General features: G+C 51.7%; 1 protein-coding gene across 4 annotated transcripts in view; it reads right to left on the bottom strand.

The window, feature by feature from the left end:
* LOC122891471 (core histone macro-H2A.1) overlaps positions 1 to 17070 on the bottom strand; it is a 74202-nt gene extending 57132 nt beyond the window's left edge. For all 4 annotated transcript variants that reach the window (XM_044227147.1, XM_044227162.1, XM_044227153.1 and 1 more), the window contains exons 1-2: positions 16959 to 17070; positions 7662 to 7867 (exon numbers count right to left, since the gene is read on the bottom strand). In XM_044227147.1, coding sequence (XP_044083082.1) covers positions 7662 to 7833 — 172 coding nt within the window. In that variant the 5' untranslated portion in view covers positions 7834 to 7867; positions 16959 to 17070. The remainder of the gene's footprint in view (positions 1 to 7661; positions 7868 to 16958) is intronic.
* Between the last annotated feature and the right edge of the window lie 1468 nt (positions 17071 to 18538).

The following is an 18538-nucleotide window of genomic DNA, read 5'->3' as shown; positions in this document are numbered from 1 at the left end:
GGTAGAAGTGGTCCGGCTAACACACCAGAGACTCATGAGGAACTCAGGGGGCCTCGAGGCATCAGGAGCCAGTCTGGCTGTCCTCCTCTTCCTGCGCTATTTTTAGCTGCATGAGTACAGGACACACTCGGGTGTCCTAGATGGGAAAGTGCTAGGCAGTCCAGGTAAGTGACAGAGCCAAGTGCAGGTTCTACCTACCTCAATGTGCCAAGCCTGTCAGGTCCTTTCCCAGGCCAGAAACACTGAATGTGATGGATGTTTGCTGAAACGAGTATGTGTATCAGGGCGTGCTGTGGACAGGGAGGGCTCCCCCTCCTGTACTTGGAGGATACAAGGTGGGGCCGGAATGCAGCCCAACCCCTAATACCAAAGGGATATGCAACACCTGACCCACTTACGGATCAGAAATCAAGCAAGCTGAAACCTGGGCAGAAGATAATCATTTCATCAGCCAAGTCAGACAGCAAGGTATATTTTTAAGAGCCATCCCTCTTCCTTGGGTTTTTGTCGTAGGACACAGTCAGGTACAAGGGCGGGGCCCCATTTAGTCTGCAAAGTGGCTGTAAGGTCACCCAGGGGACCCTGCTTATTCCCCAGGTCAGGGGCTGGCCCTGTCTATTTCCCCACAGCAGCTTCCCATGACAGCATCTGCCAGAAGAAGGTGCCAGGGGCTGACTGGACAAGGGGGAGGCTCTGGTCCCTGACGAGACAGGAGAGGGATGACCAGGTCTAAAACATGGACTCTAGAGGGGACAGGGCTTGGGAAAATGGAAGGAGTGAGGGATTAAGAATACAAAAATCTGGGGTGCCTGGGTGGCTCACTTCGTTAAGGGACTGACTCTTGGTTTCAGCTCAGGTCATGATCTCAGGGTCATGAGATTGAGTCCTGCATCAGGTTCTGTGCTTAGTACACAGTCTGCTTGGGACTCTCTCTCCCTCTGCCCCTCCCCACAGACCCCCGACTCGCTTTCTCTCTCTCTCTCTCTCTCAAATAAATAGATCTTTAAAGAGAGAGAAGAAAAGAATACAGAAATCCAGAGGTCTTCATCATTTTGTAGATTAGATCCAAATAAGACAGAAAAAAAAAATTCTAGCCACAGCCTTATGTAGAAATGCAATCCTACTTTGTAGCAGGATCCTTATGTAGAAATGCAATCCAAAGGCCTGCTTTGGCTGGTTCATGCTCTCCATGGGTTTTTAAACTGGATTTAAACTGGGTTTTTAAACGGAACACAATTTAGGAACCCACATCAGTGGCTATCTTGGGAGGGTCCATACTTATCACAAGGTATCCACATTCAGTCTCGAGAGCTTTCCATCCTCCTTAATATTGAGAAACCCTCTGAGAGTGGACTGGATTTTTGCAACAAGCCTGAGTACTAGGAGGGAAGCTAAAGCATAAGGTTTGTAATCAGGCTATGGGATAGGGTTCCTGCACTAAAGAAAGAAAGAAAGAAAGGAAGGAAGGAAGAAAGAAGGAAAGGAAGGAAGGAAAGGAAAGAAAAAAAAGAAGAAAGAAGGAAGAATAGAAAGAAAAAGATGTCACTGCCTATCTTTTTGGATCTGATAAACAGGAGCCAGGCCTGTTCTCTCAGGGGTTGGTTGGGTAAATGGCTCCAAAAGTGCTTCCCTTCTAGGGAGTCAGTTCCTTGGGCCAGACTTTTGTCGGGTACATTACTGTCTGGCCTGGGGTCTAGCAAGCTGTCGCCAAGTTAATATCTGAGCAACTCAGCTTAGTGAAATATATGCTACGGGCTTCCCAAGACACCACCTCACCTAGTGAACACTGATGCACTGCTGCTGGTGCATTGGGCCCCTCTGAGCCAAGCTTTGCGCCTCAACGGAACAAACCAAAGCCTGCTCTTGGGGAGGCTTTCAGTTTTGTTTCTTCACTTAGCCTGCCACACTGTGCTGCTGTCATGGCAGTAAGCCGTACCAGGGTCCCCCACGCTGCACCATGCAGGGTGTTGTAAGGTATCCCTTGAGAGACTTCTGTGACAAAAGTTTGGGAACGAATGTGGATGACAGTTCCTTCCCATGGAGATTCACAGGGACACCCACATGGTAAAGGCTCTGAAGAGTCCTGCAGTAAACACAGCTGCTTCTTGGTGGTTTCCAAACTAAAACAAATTCCTTCGCTGAGAAACTCCTCTGAAGTTATTCATACAGCCATCTCAGAGGAGATGTGAATCGAGCTGTCTTCCTATCTCGGCCATGGAGCTGTGTTTTTTTGGTAGAATACCTCTTAAATTTCATCACTTAGGTTCTGCTACACACAGCTGGAGCAATGCTGACCCTCAGCGTGATTTAAGACCAACAAATCAGGGATGCTTGGGTGGCTCAGTTGGTTAGGCATCCGATTCTTGGTTTCAGCTCAGGTCATGATCTCAGGGTCAGGAGATTGAGCCCCACATCAGGCTCCATGCCAAGGGTGGAGTCCCCTTGTGATTCTTTCTTCCTCCCTCTCCCTCCCTATCTGCTCCTCAGCCCCTCCTTGTGCTCTCTCTCTAAAATAAATAAATAAATAAATGAAATCTGAGGGGGAAAAAAGAGCAACAAATCACAAGGGTGCTTGCTCTCTGCTCTTCCATGCACTTTTCAGTTACCACTGCTTTCCCCCACCACCCCCAACAGTAGGACTCAAGCACCTTTTACACTTCTCCCTTTTTCTGCCCTGTTCCTTTATTGGTCTCTGGGATGATGTGTCCCAAAATCACTGGACATCTCACTGGGGCAAAAGCCACGCCACAAGTTGCTCATTTCACATCTCACATCTATACCTTCCAGCAGTGCTATGCTGGGCACAGGGGAGAGATTCCAGAGGCTTTCAGAACTGATCCAAGTCAACTTCCCTATTCCCTTAAATGTTATCATTTAAATGTCATGGAGGGGACAAGCACCACAGTACCATGGGGTAAAGGTGATGGCTGGACAGGGGCTGCCCCAACGGACAGTGTCACATTTCTTGGGAAGAACTCTGGAGAGCCCAGCATGGAAGCAGAGCCAGGAACCCACGGATCTGGGGAAGGAGCTGTCTGGTGGCTGTTCTAGAGGTTGCCTTTGCCTTTTAAGTATGACAGATTATTGGGCTCTGGACCCAAGAGGAGAAACAGAGGCCAGCTTCACATTTCAGAGCAAGATGCAAGGCTACAACCTCCTCCCACACCCACTCCAGCCTGGAGCAGGCCATAAGGAGGAAAATGGGGTCCCTCTCCCATGACAACATGCTCTGCATGGTTGGGGGGTGTCACTGGGCTCTGATGGCTCCCAGGCTGAAGGTCCACTCTTGGCTCAGACATTCTGAATGCCGGTGGGCCTCTGCTCTGGCATGCCCAGCTCCTGGCTGACTAAAAACTCCTTCAGGTAGATGTCCATGCATGTGCCAGGTGCCCAGGATGGAAGGGGCCTCCAACATCAGACAGATGAGTTTGCTAACAGACATCTTGGTGCTGAGGCTGGCACAGGCTTTAGGGGGAGGACTTAAGTGCTGCTTGAAAACAAACCAGAGAGAGCAGGACTGAGGCCGCCAAGGCATCCTCTGCAGGTGCCGGTGAGGCTCGGTGGGCTCTCAGCAGCTGAAGGTCCACACGCGTGAGTGGGCAGTGACAGCCCCATCACCATCATAAAGGAAGTAACGTCAACTGCCAGAGTGGGGGTATTAGGGACTTCCTCCTCTCTCTGCCTTAACCCCAATGCTAAGGGTCAGATGTGGGCCCTTACATTGTGTGTGGGGAGGGGATGAGCCCTTCCCGTGCGTCCCCTCACTGCAGTATCTAGGACAGTCCCCGCTAGCCCCAGGGTACAGATAATCAAACCACAGCCCAGAAATGTGAGCAACCGGCCTGAGGCCACAATTATGAAATTGTGGACACCTAGGTCCACATCTTAACCATCCAGCTCTACTGCTTCTATGTGACATCCACTGAACATTGTGGCATCCCATCTGGTCCCCAGGGCTGGACACCAGGGAGACATCAGCTCCCTGCTCTGCAGCCACCTAGTCTCAGCAGGACCCTGGTAGCTCAACTGTCCTATTAGCAACCTCATCCAGACCCCTCATCTCTCCACTGGGGCCTGCTGAATGCTGGAGGCCTGGCCCAGCCATGCCGAAGGGCATCAGCCATGCACTTCCCTTGCTAGGCCTGCAGCTCTGTGCACCACCTAGAAGAGTCTGGGCCACACAGAGAACACAGTCCCTCTACAGGGCCCTTTGGGTGACAGCTAGACCAGCAGAGGGGCTTTGGTTAACAAGCCTCCTCCATCTAACACAAACCCACAGCACTGCCTTCTTCTTGCCTGTACCTGTCTGTGAACAAAAAGCTCTGTTGGGGGAGGAAGCTCCAGCTTCAATACTAGGGCCAGAGACACGTTCAGCAAGGTCCTGCTGATTGGCTGGGACTTGGCTCACACGCCTCATGCTGGAGCACCATGTCTGGGCCACACCCTGGTCAAGGCCCTGAGCTACTCCAGGGCTGGCACATGGGCTCCTCCCTCATCCTCGATCTTCCCTGAGCTCTGGGTTGAGGCTGGCACCCAGTAGGCACCTGGAGCACAGGTGAGTGGGTGGCACAGCCCCACTTCCAGCTCTCATGGGGCTGATGGTCCCCACCTCCTTTTCCAGGTCTCTGCTGAGAGCTCCTTGTCCCAGAAGCCTTCCTGAGCCAGTTCCTCTCCAGGCGCCCAGGTGCCTGAGCCCTGCTTTGGCTGGTTCATGCTCTCCATGGCGTCTATCCCAGGTGGTAACCATCTGGGCTGCTTGGTTCTTTCTTCAGCTTTGACCATGAGCGGCACAGAACAGAGACCATTTCTGCCGTAGTCACTCCTGTGTTCTCGCACAGAGCCTAGCATGGGGCCTGATACACAGCAGGTGCTCAACAGGTTGTAGAATGAATGAGAAAATGTCTGGAGGGAAGCAAAATAAAAAAGCAGAGCATCTGCCTTCCCATCCCACTCATGGAACAAAACCAAAGTTCTGAGGGGGCAAACAATCAGGACTTCCAATATGCACATGCTGTCACATCGCAAGCCAAGGTGCTTAACACCAGTCTGTCAGTGCGGGCATGCAGTGCTTTTCTGAGGCCTGGAACAGTGTTTTCATTGGATGTGGCCCCAGAGCTCAGCTACTACCCCATCTGGCAACAGGGCACAAGTGACCACTACAAGACTAAGCACAGCACTAATATCTCAGGAGGTCTCCCGAAGTGTTTGTCACATGGGCCAGGCACCACAGTGGGACAGGCATAGGGCAATGGTCAAGCCAGTGACTCAGCACTGTATACAGCCAGAAAAAAAAAATGGCTCAGATTCAGTGAACTAGCCAGAAGGACTTGGTAAAATGTAAAAATATATATTATTCTTAATATACAGGGGTTAACGTGGCTGACACCTGAGTAAAACTTGCCTTGAGTTACTGTCCAGTGCTAGTGATGGGCAGCCCTGGCCATTCCCACACCCCTCTGTGACCACTGCCACATACCCACGAGAGCTGGGGAGAGGCACAGGGGGTGTGGGTGCAAACAGAAGCAAAGGGCCCACTGACCTCAAAGTCAGGAGCACTGTGCTCAGTTCCAGAGCCGGCCAGCCACAGATGAGGAAGACATCCAGACTTTCTGTGAAGCACAAACAGTACTGCCTCGGATATGCTGGAGCAATTGCCCCACACCCTGCCAACTAAAAAACAGAAGCTTGAAGGAAGAAATGAAACTGATCTGATACTTGACTTAATGACAGCATCTGTGGACATCCCAGTGACAGGGACATCATGGCCTTCGGGACCCAGGAACCACCGCCTTACTGGGTATGCCAAGCACGTCAGCTTTCCCATCATACTCAAAGCCCTCTGGCTGTCATAGCAGTCTGGAGTTGGTGGAGCACGGGCTGTTGTCAACATCTGAGTTGTAAGGAAACCGGGGTCCAGAGAGGTTAAGTGAATCACTCTGGGTCACACAGCATGTAAACTACAAGCCAGAACGAAACAAAGTCCTCTGCCTCCTATCTAGTAACTTCTCCCCCGACTGCCAACATTCCACATGGCTTTTCTGGGCATGTCGCAAGCTCTGGGCCTCTGGTTCCTCATGTCTAGAATGAGAAGAACCACACCTAGCTCATGTGACCAAGCATGCTGCCTCTGAGAATCTGAGAAGCAGAGGGTTAAATGTCCCAGAAGTGCGGACGCCTCCCAACTATAACCCACCGGTGATTTCTCATATGACCATGTTTTTAGGACCATGTTTTTGGTGTTGCCTCACTGAGAGATGGGAGAATCAAGAAGTGATCCAGCGTTCCTGCTGTGTGTTATCACTTTGGAAGGGGCACCATGTCTTGCTAAGTCCCCTTGTCTGGCTGTGGGAGAGGTGGCTGCAAGATCGCGGGTGCCCTTCCTGCCACACACCCCGAGGAGCATGGAGCACTAAACAGTAAAAGTGTTACAATGACCCAGCAGGATCTGGGTCCCTTCTCAGCTCCTTACTTGCTCTATGAGGCCCCAGGCAAGCTCTCTTACGCTCTGAGGCTGGTTTTCGAGTCACTACAGATGGGGGTGATATCCCTCCTCAGCTGATTTCCTGCAGTGGCCATGGAGCCACCAGTGAGACCAATAAATTTATTTTTGGTAAAAGGACCGCCCCTGACCCCTGATAGAGATAGCTGATTTTGAGACTGGGGCTGGGGAAATTCAGGGTGAGACTAGAATATCTCATTGTGGAAGAAAGCAAGAAAATGTGTAAGAATGGAAGAGGCCACCACAAAGGACAGCAGAAATGGCCTGAATGTCAAATGTGAGACAATGAGACAAGAGACAAGACACCCATCCTGGGTGCTGATGTGTAGTGTATAACCCAATAAAGATGTCCCTGAAGCAACGCTGCGAGTCCAAAGAAAAGAAAGAGGGAAAGGCAGAAGGAAAATAAGTTCTTTACAGAAGAATGCCAACTAATACAAGCAGAAGAAATGACAGAAACAGAAACAGCATTCTTTCATAACCACTACAGCAATAACCGGTTCAGGTAAGAACATCCAGGAATGCCAAAGCCTTTGGGGGAAGACCGTGATTCAGGCTGTGCAGAAATCCTTAACCATAGGACCCCAGTGAATCACCAACAGCAGGACAAACTCAGGTGCCTCCTGACACAATACTAGACATGGACACAAGAGCTCTTAGGCAATCCCCCTGTCAAAAGTGCTCAACCCAAATGCAAGCATGAAATCAACACAGACTGATGGACATTCTGCAACACAACTGGCTGCACTCTTCAAAAAACATCCATGTCATGGAAGATTTAAAGGAAAAAAAAAAAGTAAGGAATTGTTTCAACTTAAATAAGACTAAAGAAACCTGACAACTAAAAGAAATGTAGGATCCTGAAATGGATCTTGGATCAGGAAAGAAAACACAACAACAAAAAAACCACACACACCAAAAAACTACAAAGACCAATGTTGGGAGATTAAAGAAATTTCCAAATGGACGGCTAACAGGGCAGAATGTAAACAACTGGGGCATCCGGGTGAAAAGGTCCATTGTTCTACTCCTGTAGCTTCTCTGCAGGTTTGAAAAGTCTCAAGAGAAAAGGAGCCCCATGGTCGGCTCAATCCCTATAGGGTGTCCGGACCGCCACGACGCAAATCCAGGGGTCCCCCTAGGGGGACTCAGGTGTACTCACCCGTCAGGTACTCCAGGACAGCGGCCATGTACACGGGCGCCCCCACTCCGATCCGGTACTTGGGGTGGCCTTTCTTGATGTACCTCAGCATCCGCCCCACCGGGAAGATGACTCCCGCCTTGGCGGACCTGGAAGTTTTGGTAGACTTCTTCTTCCCACCCCGGCTCGACATGGCGGCAGCCCTGGAGGTGGATCAGTAAAACACACTGTGGAGGCAAGAGGCACAGACGTCAGGACCATGGGAACAGTGTCTGCCCCCCAGCCCATGCTCCCCGGCCCCTAGGGGAAGGGCTACTGCCTGCAGCCACCGAGCCCCCACCGAGCCCAACTGGGGCCCTCTGCTGGAGCACCTCGCCCCTGAAAAGAGAACAGCAATGCTTTTCACCTTTGATATGGTAACATCCATTTCAGCGGCCATTTCCGCTCCAACGCTACTCTGACAATGAGTGCTCTTAAGTGCCTTGCCTTTATGCCCTATAATGTAAAAGGCAATGGGATTTCTCGGCGATGTCCTACACACTTGTTCAATAATTGCATTTTCATATCCTTGAGACCAAGATGGACACACACGGAAGCCTTCGTGAAGTAAAACTATGACACCCGCCCCCAGCAATGATGGAAAGCCTGCTACCTAGGTCGTCTGATGAAAGCAGCATCTCTACTTCATGATCCTTTCTCTGTGGGGCCAAGAACAGCTCACCAGAGTTCAGCAGGATGCTGGGCTGTAATCACAGGCCCTCAGAACACTTCCAGTCTGTTAGCTGGGCCTGTCCTTAGAGAAGATGGAGAAGTGCTTGTCTTTCCTTGCTCCTCCTCCCCATCTCCATCCAAAATGCCACTCGAGTCCAGAGGATACTCTGTCTCCATCAACTCTCGGAAGGCCTCTCCTGTCTACCCGACTGTGACTGAATCCAGGCCATCACGAACATCTCCTGAAGAGGTCTCTCCACAGTGGGCCATACTCTCCAATCGCCCTGCCCTCCAGGCTGGTACAGAAATGCCTGAATGGTTAAGGGCTCTGATCTGAAAGCTTTCTCTGGCTGCCAAATTCCTGAGGAAAAATCAACACCCTTGGAAAATCAAGGCCTGGCACAGCCATCAGCTTCACCCTATACCTCTGGTGCTCCAAACTTGGGCACAGGGGGAGTCACACACAGCTCCCCACAAATGCCCTCCCCTGCAGGGGCCCTGCCCTTTGGCCAGGACTGCCACTATCCCTCTCACTTGAGTTCTGCCAACCCTTCCCCAAGTGCTCAGATCCAGCCACTCCACCCCTGGGCTGCCTTGCCCATGACAACACGATGATGTGGCTATGCCCCCATCTCTCCCATCAGAAGGCAGGCTCTTAGAGGGCGGCCCCTGGCTGCACTCCTAGTAGAGCATCAGTAAGGTCTACCCATGTGCTAAGAGGATTCAAGGTCTCAGATGTTCAATGAGAGCATTCAAGTCATTCATGCACTCGCTTCAGGAACTGTGCTGGGGAATGGAGACAGCAAGGCACAAGGCAGGTGGGATCTTCTCTGTTCTCCTGGAGCTCATGGGGCAGAGAGAGATGCAATAACCCTACAGTTATTTAAGTGATAACCATGAAAGGCAGCGAGGGAGAGGGGTTGTGAAGAGGCCTCAGCCTATCCTTGGGTACCAGGCAAGCATTTCCCAGAGGACATCTATGTTCAACTGAACATTTGTTCACTGAATTTGTTCACAAATGGGCAGGACTCTCTACTGGTAAACTGAGGTCAGGCTGTGGGCTATGTAGGTCACTCCAGCTCCAACAGGCCATGCCACAACACCAGCAGAGGCCACAGAGTTAGGAGTCCTTGTTACTGATGCCCAACCCTATATTCGGAACACACTGTGGTCCATATAACATCAGGGTGACGAATAAGGTCATCTCAAGTCTTCTGCCTGACACAGATAGCCAAAACAGCAGACAGCAGATTCTTGGGCACTCTAACGGGGCAGTGGAGGTGGTGGCTGGACAATTATGGTGAGAACCTTACATTTCTCATCAAGGGGCACCGAGTCTTAACTGATCACTGCAAGCTAAAGAGAACCCCAGAAGGGCCTGAGTTTCTCTGAAAAAATTAAATGGCCCCATTTCTTCCTGCAATGGGCTCCATTTTGAAAGAGTCCCTGCAAACAGGTGTCCATGCGGACTCTGAGCAGGAAGTAGTATACATACACACGTGTGCACATGTGTGTCTGCAGGGAAAACTGTCATGGGCCTTCCCAGCAGTCTTTTCCTATAGTACAAATGTGTTTCACGGACCAATCCCACACCTCTGGACTAGGAATTTTCAGATCTGAACATTTCCCTTCCTTTAGCAGGAGAGGCCTATGGTCAGTGATGATTAATGCAGCTCAGCCCTGTTCTTCCCAGAGCCCTGGTATCAGCTCCCATCCCCAGGCAGAGCTGTCTGGGTATGTTTGGGGCTGCCTCTGTGGCAAACAGTCAATGTCCTGTCCCTGAGAGGAGCCATTAGCATTCACGAGCCTGATGGGCCCTCGAAATGCTCCTGGTGCTTCCCTTCCACTCCAGCCTTTACATGGACATGCTGGGGCCTCCCAAGTACATACCTAGCTGTGGCCCCAGGGCTCTGTTCTGACTGCCTGTGGCAAGGACCCACTTGAAAGTCCCATGGGCACCTGGAACTCCCTCCTCTGGGTTTCTCAGCCCCAGCAGTGACAACCTCATGTCCCAAGTCACCAAGCAGCAGTCAGCCTGGGCCCTACTTCTCTGCCCATCTTCACAGTGCCCAGCCATGAGCCAAGCTCTGTTGAACCCACCTCGTAACTTCTCGGGCCTCTTCCCTTCTCTTCGGCCTCCCTGTCTTGATTCAGCTCTCTCTCCTCACCTATCATCCTCAGCTCCAGGTTCTCTCCATGGAGGCCAGAGGATGTGTGTCCCCCCTGCATGTTCCCTGTCGCCCTGAGCCGGCCACAAACAGCATCCTTTGCCTGTTTCTGAGGCACTGCTTCCTGCCGCCCTGACTTCCTGCCCTGCGATGCAGGGTCCAGAATAACTCCCCCGCCTCTGACGCCTTTTGTCCTTTTTCCGACCCAGTGCGCTGGTGCTCATGCCATCCCTGTCCTCAGACCCGACCGCTGACTGGCATCACTTGCTGCTCCCTGTTTCCGAAGCTCACCTTCTGGAATGTATCTGTGCACCTGCCTCCCCCGCCGGACTGCACTGCAAGCGACTTGGTGCCAGGTGGTTAGCTCGTCCCTAAGTCCCTGGGTCCCAGGCAGGACCTTCAACATCACGGATCCCCAAGTGTCACTCTGCTGAGAGGAGAACATCTTCACACCTAACTTTTGGTCAGGCTCCTGATAACACAGCCCCACGTCTTCATCCCCCAGGGCTGACCCTGCAGCTCCTGCTCCTCACCCCTCCCCATGTTCTTCCCGCATTTCTAACTGTAGGTCCCCAAGCTGCAGCCACAGCTCGGAGAGAATTCTGGCGAAGCCATGCAGCCTCTGACATCCAGTGATACGTGCTAACTTTAAAAATATCTTTCAGAAAATCGCCTTGTAGCTGGGCAGTCTCCAGATAAACCCGCAAGTCTGCCCAGTCCATTCCACTCTTCAGGGGTCTGTGGAGACATGCGCGGCCATGGCCAGGCACCACCATGGGGAGAGAGTGGCTGTGATGGACGTAGACATTGAGCACTAGGGTTAAGGACAAATTCCAAAGTCAGGCTGGCTTCATTCGGGTTGTGGCTCTGCTGCTTCCTGCCTATGTGTCCTTGGGCATGTGACATAATGTCACCCTCGGAGCTTATCTTACCATCAAGCGGGGATGAAGACAGAATGGACGCCGAGCAGTTGGTGGGAGAACAGAACAAAAACATGCATATACAGGGCCTGACAAGCACTGACGGAGTGAGTGCTCAGGACGGTCAATAAAAAGAACAACAACGTGTATAATTTGAAAAGAGACCGCCTCCTGGAAAGATGATGTGGGCTATTCATACTGGCAAGGATGGCACCAGCTGCTCTAACAAACAAGCCCCTACAGCTTGTTTCTCCCTCGTGAAAGTCCAAAGTGGGTTTCCATGATTGGCTGGTGCTACTGCACATGAGTCATGGGCCCAGACCCCTCCCATCCCTCACAGCGCAATTCTCAGGGTTACCACAGAAGGGAAAAGGGCATGGAGGATAATGCATGGAGGCCCTCAAGGGCCAGGCCTGAGGGGGAAGGGGGCATACCACTACTAACCATGATTCACTGACTGGAACTTGGTCATATGGTCTCACCTAACCCCAAGAGCAGCTGAGAAATGTCCTTTAGATATCCAGTGAGCAGAGAAAACAGCCAGCTCCATCACACAACAAACCAAGGTAAAAATTGACCATGAAACCAGGGTGTGAGCAGCCAGCCAAAGCCCATTGGGTCCTATGTGAGCCATGTCCTGCATCCAGCCTCGTCTGAGTTGGATGGTCCCCTGTCACAGAAAATGTGGCTTCTAACACACTTGGCTTCTCAAGGCACTGATGTTGCTCAAAAGAGAAAAAGCTCTACTATCTTGTCAAACCGACAAAACTGTGCACTCCTTCCTGGACTAATCATCCAGGAGGGCACCCCATTCAAGAAACTGGAAGTCCTCACCCCTAGAGAGGGCCCCATGTGCTTTGACGATGGTTACATGGCTTCAGGCAACCTTGGCATTCATTCATCATGGCACATTATCTTAGCTGGGTCTTTTTTGACTGGAAATGAAGGTTCTGTGGTTGATCCTGAAGGGATCTCTGTGGTCTTTACCTCTGCAACCCCTCTGACTACAAGTCAATCACAATAGATGCAAACCTTGCTTGCAGAAGCCCAAAGCTTACCCAGAGTCACACACTGGTGGAGAACGGCTGTATGGAGAAGTTAGCCAGGCTTGAGTGAGCGGCAAGTCTCTAACCACAGGCCTCCCACAAACCGAGATGGGACAGGGCATGTGATCTGTCCTCATGGCACAGGACTAGGAAGAAGGCTGGCTGTGAAACCAACCTCCTCGACCTTAGCAGTTGCTACACTGTATCATCACCACCAGTTCCCTTGTCTGTTGTGAACAGATACACCAGTGGGCTCTGCTTACCAGGCCCCCAACAATCTGTGATCTGGTAGGCTCTAAAATACTGGCTGGATGGTGACTGATCAGTTGGCATTTACAGTAGATGGGGTTCTCTTGACAAAGATGAGGGCAGCGTTTCCAAAGGTCATAGGCCACAGGACTCAGAGATATGGCAAGTGGGACATCAGTCAGGCACCTTCAGTGAGACCATTCATGGACACATACCTGGCCAGTCCCTGTGGGAACTCATATCCTCAAAATTCTGGGAGCTCGTGGAGTCACCTTAGGGATTCCCAGGAAGGGAATACCACAACTGCACTGACAGCTAAAGTGGGAGCCACGAAGGGGCCTTCCCACTCCCTGATAATTCTATGGTTCCTGCCTCCTCTCTCTTGCCATGAGACTAGCTCGGTAAAAGATGAAAGAGACCAGACAGAAATACTTAGCTTCCTCGCATCTCTAAATGACTGACCTCCGCTAAGGCTACAGCATAGACAACTCTTTATCAGAGCACTTACAAAACCACTGTAACCAGCGGTTGTGAAGTCTTTTATTATCCAAGCAATGAAATTCATGCATATTGATTCCGAATGAAATATTGACCAGAACTGCTGGGGAGCTGCTAGTCAAACGGCCCTATTTCCAGCACCTGAGGATGGAGGAATCTGAGCAATCAGTGGTTCAAGTCACTGCTGCCGAGGGAGGACCGCACCATCCACTCCCTGCAGCTGGATAAATGCCCACGTGTCCGCATGCATTTGTCACTTCCCATCAACTCCAATCGTGACAGCCAGCCTGAGGCCCTTAATTGTGAAGCGTGGGACACTAATCCCGTTGACGGCATTCTCTTCCATTTACTCCCATCATACCAGATGATTAACAGTGTCACTGCTGTCATGTCCCCAGAGGCACAAGGATCTACTCCACAACTATCACTCACAGAGCCGGGCTTCAGAAACAGCCCTCTGATTGGCCGAGAAGAGAGACTTGCTCTGGTACACTAGCCAATCAGAAGAAACATCTCTCTCCATTCATAAAACACTACATCATCAAGTGAGCTGGATGATTAAAGGACTTACGGTCCACCTTCAGTGAGCCAAGGGATTACAAACAAGGAGAGTAGGACAAATTGGGATAATAAATAAATCCTAAACTGCAAATTTTGTTCCAGCACATGTATCTTCCTTGTATGTCAGGTTTTTGTAGTGAGGTTAAAAACAGAAGCCAAACACAAGTATTATTTAAGAAAGAGTTTCCAGAAGGCTAGTCTGGAATTAAAACTTCACCTAAACCCCCAAGCTCGTGATCTGCGCTAAAGGAATTGCACTAACTTTCAATAGCAAGGCATTGTCTTCCTGCTTCAAGAGGAAACTTTCCTTCCCACCTCCTCTCCCTTTTAAAGGTTTGTGCCATACTTTAAGATAGCCATTTCAATGGAAGACTATCAAAGGAAAAGTTTAATGTGAGCTTCAATAGAGGAGGACCCTGGTTGGATGTGGTTGGCATCTAGAAGCCATTCAGTATTTGCTGAATGGTTGAAGTATTCCCAGTAAGAATAAAGAACATCTAGCCACGTCTCTCTCCTACTTAGAGCCTTTGATGGTTTCTTCTAGCTTTACCTGACTCCCTCTAGGATTCAGCCATTCTGAGCCCCTAGCAGTTCCCCCATATGACCTCTATTCTCACTGTTCTAAGACTCAACACATGGGGCTCCCCAGGCCTCAAACACTTATCCACATCTGCCTTCCTCTGCCCAGTCAATTCCTACTTGGCTTTTCTATACCCAGGAAGGGCTTGCTCCTGCTTATGTCACTGTTCTGGGGACTACCATGAGAGTTACTGTGGCCTTCTGCACCAACCTTACAACAGCCACTTGCCTGTCTTCTCTTTGCATTACCTTCCCAAGGATGAGGACTGGGCATCTCTTGATCATGCTCCTGACCCCAGCGCCTGACTCAGAGGTGATTCTCAGGAATTATTTATTGAAAGACAGCTAGATATGAATCTGGCAGGCTTGATCCAAGCAAACAAGCTATACAACTCTTCAGAACCCATTTAGGCTCTCTTGTAAGAGCTGGGATGGCCTCCAATGTGCTTCTAGAACTATAGAATGTGGGGGAGGACCCAGAGGATTGGCATGGGCCTCCCAAACCCTGCTCCTTCCTAGCATATGTGCCAAGAACGGAGCTCCAAAAAACCTAACATGAACCCAAAGACACAATCCAACAAAAAGTAGAAGCTGCTGTAATTCTGATCAATAGCATATATAGGTTCTTACTGTGTTTTGACAGCTTGGGGTTTGCACTTTGGTTTATTTTAATAAATCAACTTGAAATGACCAGAGACAGCATTAGCTCTGAACGTATTAGAGGCAGGTCCCAGAGTGCAGAATACATGTACTCCAAGCCTCTCTATGGGAAAAGGATAAGGGGTCTCAGAGTTCTACTGTCACCAGGACCAGAAGAAATGGCAGACAAAGATGTCCCACTCCCTGCCCCTGGTCCCTTGGGTACGGACCACGCCAGTGACTTGGAGCTGTGTGTTAGAGTGTCACAAGTGGTAGTCCAGACCACTCCTCATTCTAAAGACCCTACCTCAAGTAATTTTCACTTAAACTCTTCCCTCCTTAATACCTTATCTAGCTATCAGCATTGGTAGGCTAAAACAAAGTAACAGAATAAAGAGATTTCCTGCTCTCCTCCTAAAACTAGATGGGGGAAGAATTTAAAGACTCAAGGGTCTTCCGGTTTGGGTTGGCTTTTTGTTTTTTGTTTTTTTTAAGAAAAAAATTTAAATTTTTAAAGCAAATCTATCCCCACTGGAGAGGCTTTTGTGCAAGACTGGGATGACACTGTCCGACTCTAGTCCGTTTGTACAAGGGGTCTAATTCCCAGTTGCAGGCATAAGGTGGGCATTTCAGAGTCAATAAGTGCTCTGAGGGCACCTGCAGGCAGGTGGATTCCACCTAACTTACACCTAGAGTCTCCCATTCAAACTTAAAGCTCTTTGAAACTCCCCTAGTCTGCTGAGCAGGAAGCCTGGGACAAGGTACTTTGCCCCCTCTTTAACGGTAAAACCTCAAACCACAAAGGTGGAAGAAAAAGAGAAGCCAGCAGGAAGGCCCCTCTAATTGTCTATTTTTATATGCTGTTTATTGGATCATTAAACTCTTACAAGGATTTCATGGTAATTGTAATTGCTGAATTCAAAGTTTGCCTTAGCTGTTTGTACAGATGTTTCTCGCTTTCAAACTGTGCAGTATTTTCCCTAACATCTTGTCTGAAAGAATCTTCCAATCTACTGACCAGATCCCTGAGCGATCCGTGGTCCCAGGAGTGGAGGCGGGGCGCGCCACCCCGCACACCTGTTGTCAGGTGACACCGTCCGCAGCATCCAGTGCTCTTACCTCCCCACCCCTCCCCACCCCCAGCGAGTCCCTACCCTCCCGGCCTTCTCCACCCTGGGAGCCTACAGCCTTCCGGAGTTACCTTTTAAAAAAACTCCCAACCACGAAGCAAACAAAAGGCCGATCAGAAGATGAACGAGGGCAACGGGGGTGGCGGGTGGGGGGGGGGGGAGGAGTGTTCCCGCGTTCCCTCTCCAGCCACTCCCTGGACAACCCCCTCCCGGGCCCTGCCTGGCTCTGATCCCACGAGTGTATCCCCCCAGCAGCCAACCCTCCCCTCTGCGCAGAGACCGAGCCAGACGCCTACACCGCCGCCACCTGGCTCTCGGGCCTGACTTATTGTGCAGGGGGCCGGCAACTCGCGGGCCGGCGGGGGCCTCACCAAGTACAACTCCGCGCCCCGCAGCTCCCGGCCGCCCAGGCCCAGGCTGGCCGGCCAGCGCCGCTGGGCCTTCGCGGGCCTCGGGCTCAGCCCGCTCGCGCGCCCCGGGAAGGGTCGCCGGGAGAGGGGCCAGCACTGTTGCCTTCCCACAAAAGCGCCCAGGCGCGGGCAGGAGGACGCGGTTTGGAGAGAAGTTGGCTTCCGGGTTTGCTGTTTGAACAAAACCAGAGAGAATCCCGCGCGGCCCGGCAGGGCCTGGGAGGGCGCCGAGCGCGCGCGAGGCCCCGCATGGGCCACGACGCGGAGCGTGGCGACCCGAGCCCGGCGGAGCGCCGCCCGTGAGCGGCAGGCTCGGCGGCTCCCGGGTCCCCGCGGCCGGAAGAGCGGCGACCGGACCGGGCGGCGGGGGACCAGGCGCGCGGCGAGGGGGCCCGCGCGGCACTTACGGGGCGGCTCGGCGGCGGCGGCGGCAGCAGCTAGGTGTCCGGCCCGTGCCCTCTCGGCCGCTCGCGCCTTTTCTCTCCGCGCTCCTCGCTGGCCCGCCCGCCCGCCTCCTCGCTTCCCGCCCGCGCGCCGCGCGCTCGCCCCCTCCGCCCGGCTCCGCTGCCGAGTGAACTGGAACCAGTCGCCGCGGCCCCGGGATTCCCACAATGCACAGCGCGCCGCTCGTCACATCCCATGCCGCCCCGCGCGTCCGGCCACCCCTCCCGCGCCACCCGGGCGCCCCGGCCTTGACCCCGGTCCCACGGCTGCGCGCGCCGCGGACTCCGCACTCGGTCGCGGGCACGTCGGCCAGTCTGTCTCCCGGCCGCCCCGAGGCCCAGCAGACAATCCGGCTGGAGACTGGACGCCGGACGCAGGGCCGAGCCCCGGGCGTGCCCTGAGCACAGTGCTGGGAAAGGCTCCGGTCCCCAGCAGAGAAGTTTCTCCCGCGCGCCTCCCAGCCTCTGTGTCTCCAGCGACAATTACTGAGCACCTACTGTGTGCCTGAGCACGGCACTGTAGCAGACTCAACTCTAGAAGCTTTCCCATTAGCCCAGGGAAGGGGAGGCATAACTGCTGTTACGAGCCAGCAGTGCACACCGCCCGCACACCTCAGAACTTGCCGCTGTCTTTTGGTGCAAGGCCCCGCCGAGCCCTCTTTGGCTCCCTTGGGCTTCTTTACAGTGACCCCCGGAAGTCTGGACCTGCTTTGTCCATGGAAGCGGTTAACTACTTTGATTCATCCAACCTTCACTATTGGACCCAAGTGGATCTACTGCCATCAAAAGTGATTATCACACACACATTTTTTTTTTAAACCGCAGACAAGCAAAAAGAGAAGGAACCACTACAAAGCCCATCTATATAGTCCTAAATTGGTTTCTTGCTCGAAGGCGTTAGTGCCCCATCCAGGGTACCTAAATAGGGCCTTTTCTCTACTTCCTTCCCTTTCTTGGCCAAATTGCGATGGTGGAAGCCACCTCGGCACCCAGCTGTGGACCAAATTTAAATAATAATACACATCCGCCAGGAAGAATGTGAAGTTTATTGTACCTTGCTGAAGGTGATGGGAAGAGATTAGAGAATTAATTCAAAACCACTCCCGGATTTCAGGCTGTAGCGGTAGCAGTAGTGGTAACCTCCTCCCCTCCATGTGCTACTTTCACATCACACCTTAAAAATTTGCAAAGCGGCGGCTCCTGGGTGGCTCAGTAGATGAAACCTCCAACTCTTGATTTGGGCTCAGGTCATGATGTCAGGGTCCTGAGATGGAACCCTGCTTTGTGGGCTCTGGATTGGGTGTGGAGGCTGCTTAAGAGTCTTTCCCTCTATGTCTGTTCCCCACCCCGGAGTTCGCTGGCTCTCTCCTAAAATAAATAAATAAATAAAATAAAATAAAAATTGAGATATAAACTGATATATAACAATGTGTAAATTTAAGGAATGGGTTGACTAGATACATTTATATGTTGCAATATGATTACCACTTCTATTACATCACCTAATTACTTCTTTCTGTAGTCAAAACATACTAGTCCTTGAC

This window comes from Neovison vison, chromosome 1 (genome assembly GCF_020171115.1).
Source record: "Neovison vison isolate M4711 chromosome 1, ASM_NN_V1, whole genome shotgun sequence".
In the NCBI taxonomy this organism is placed as follows: Eukaryota; Metazoa; Chordata; class Mammalia; order Carnivora; family Mustelidae; genus Neogale; species Neogale vison.
Note: the sequence above shows the minus strand (reverse complement) of the source record. Positions and strands in the feature narration are given on the sequence as shown.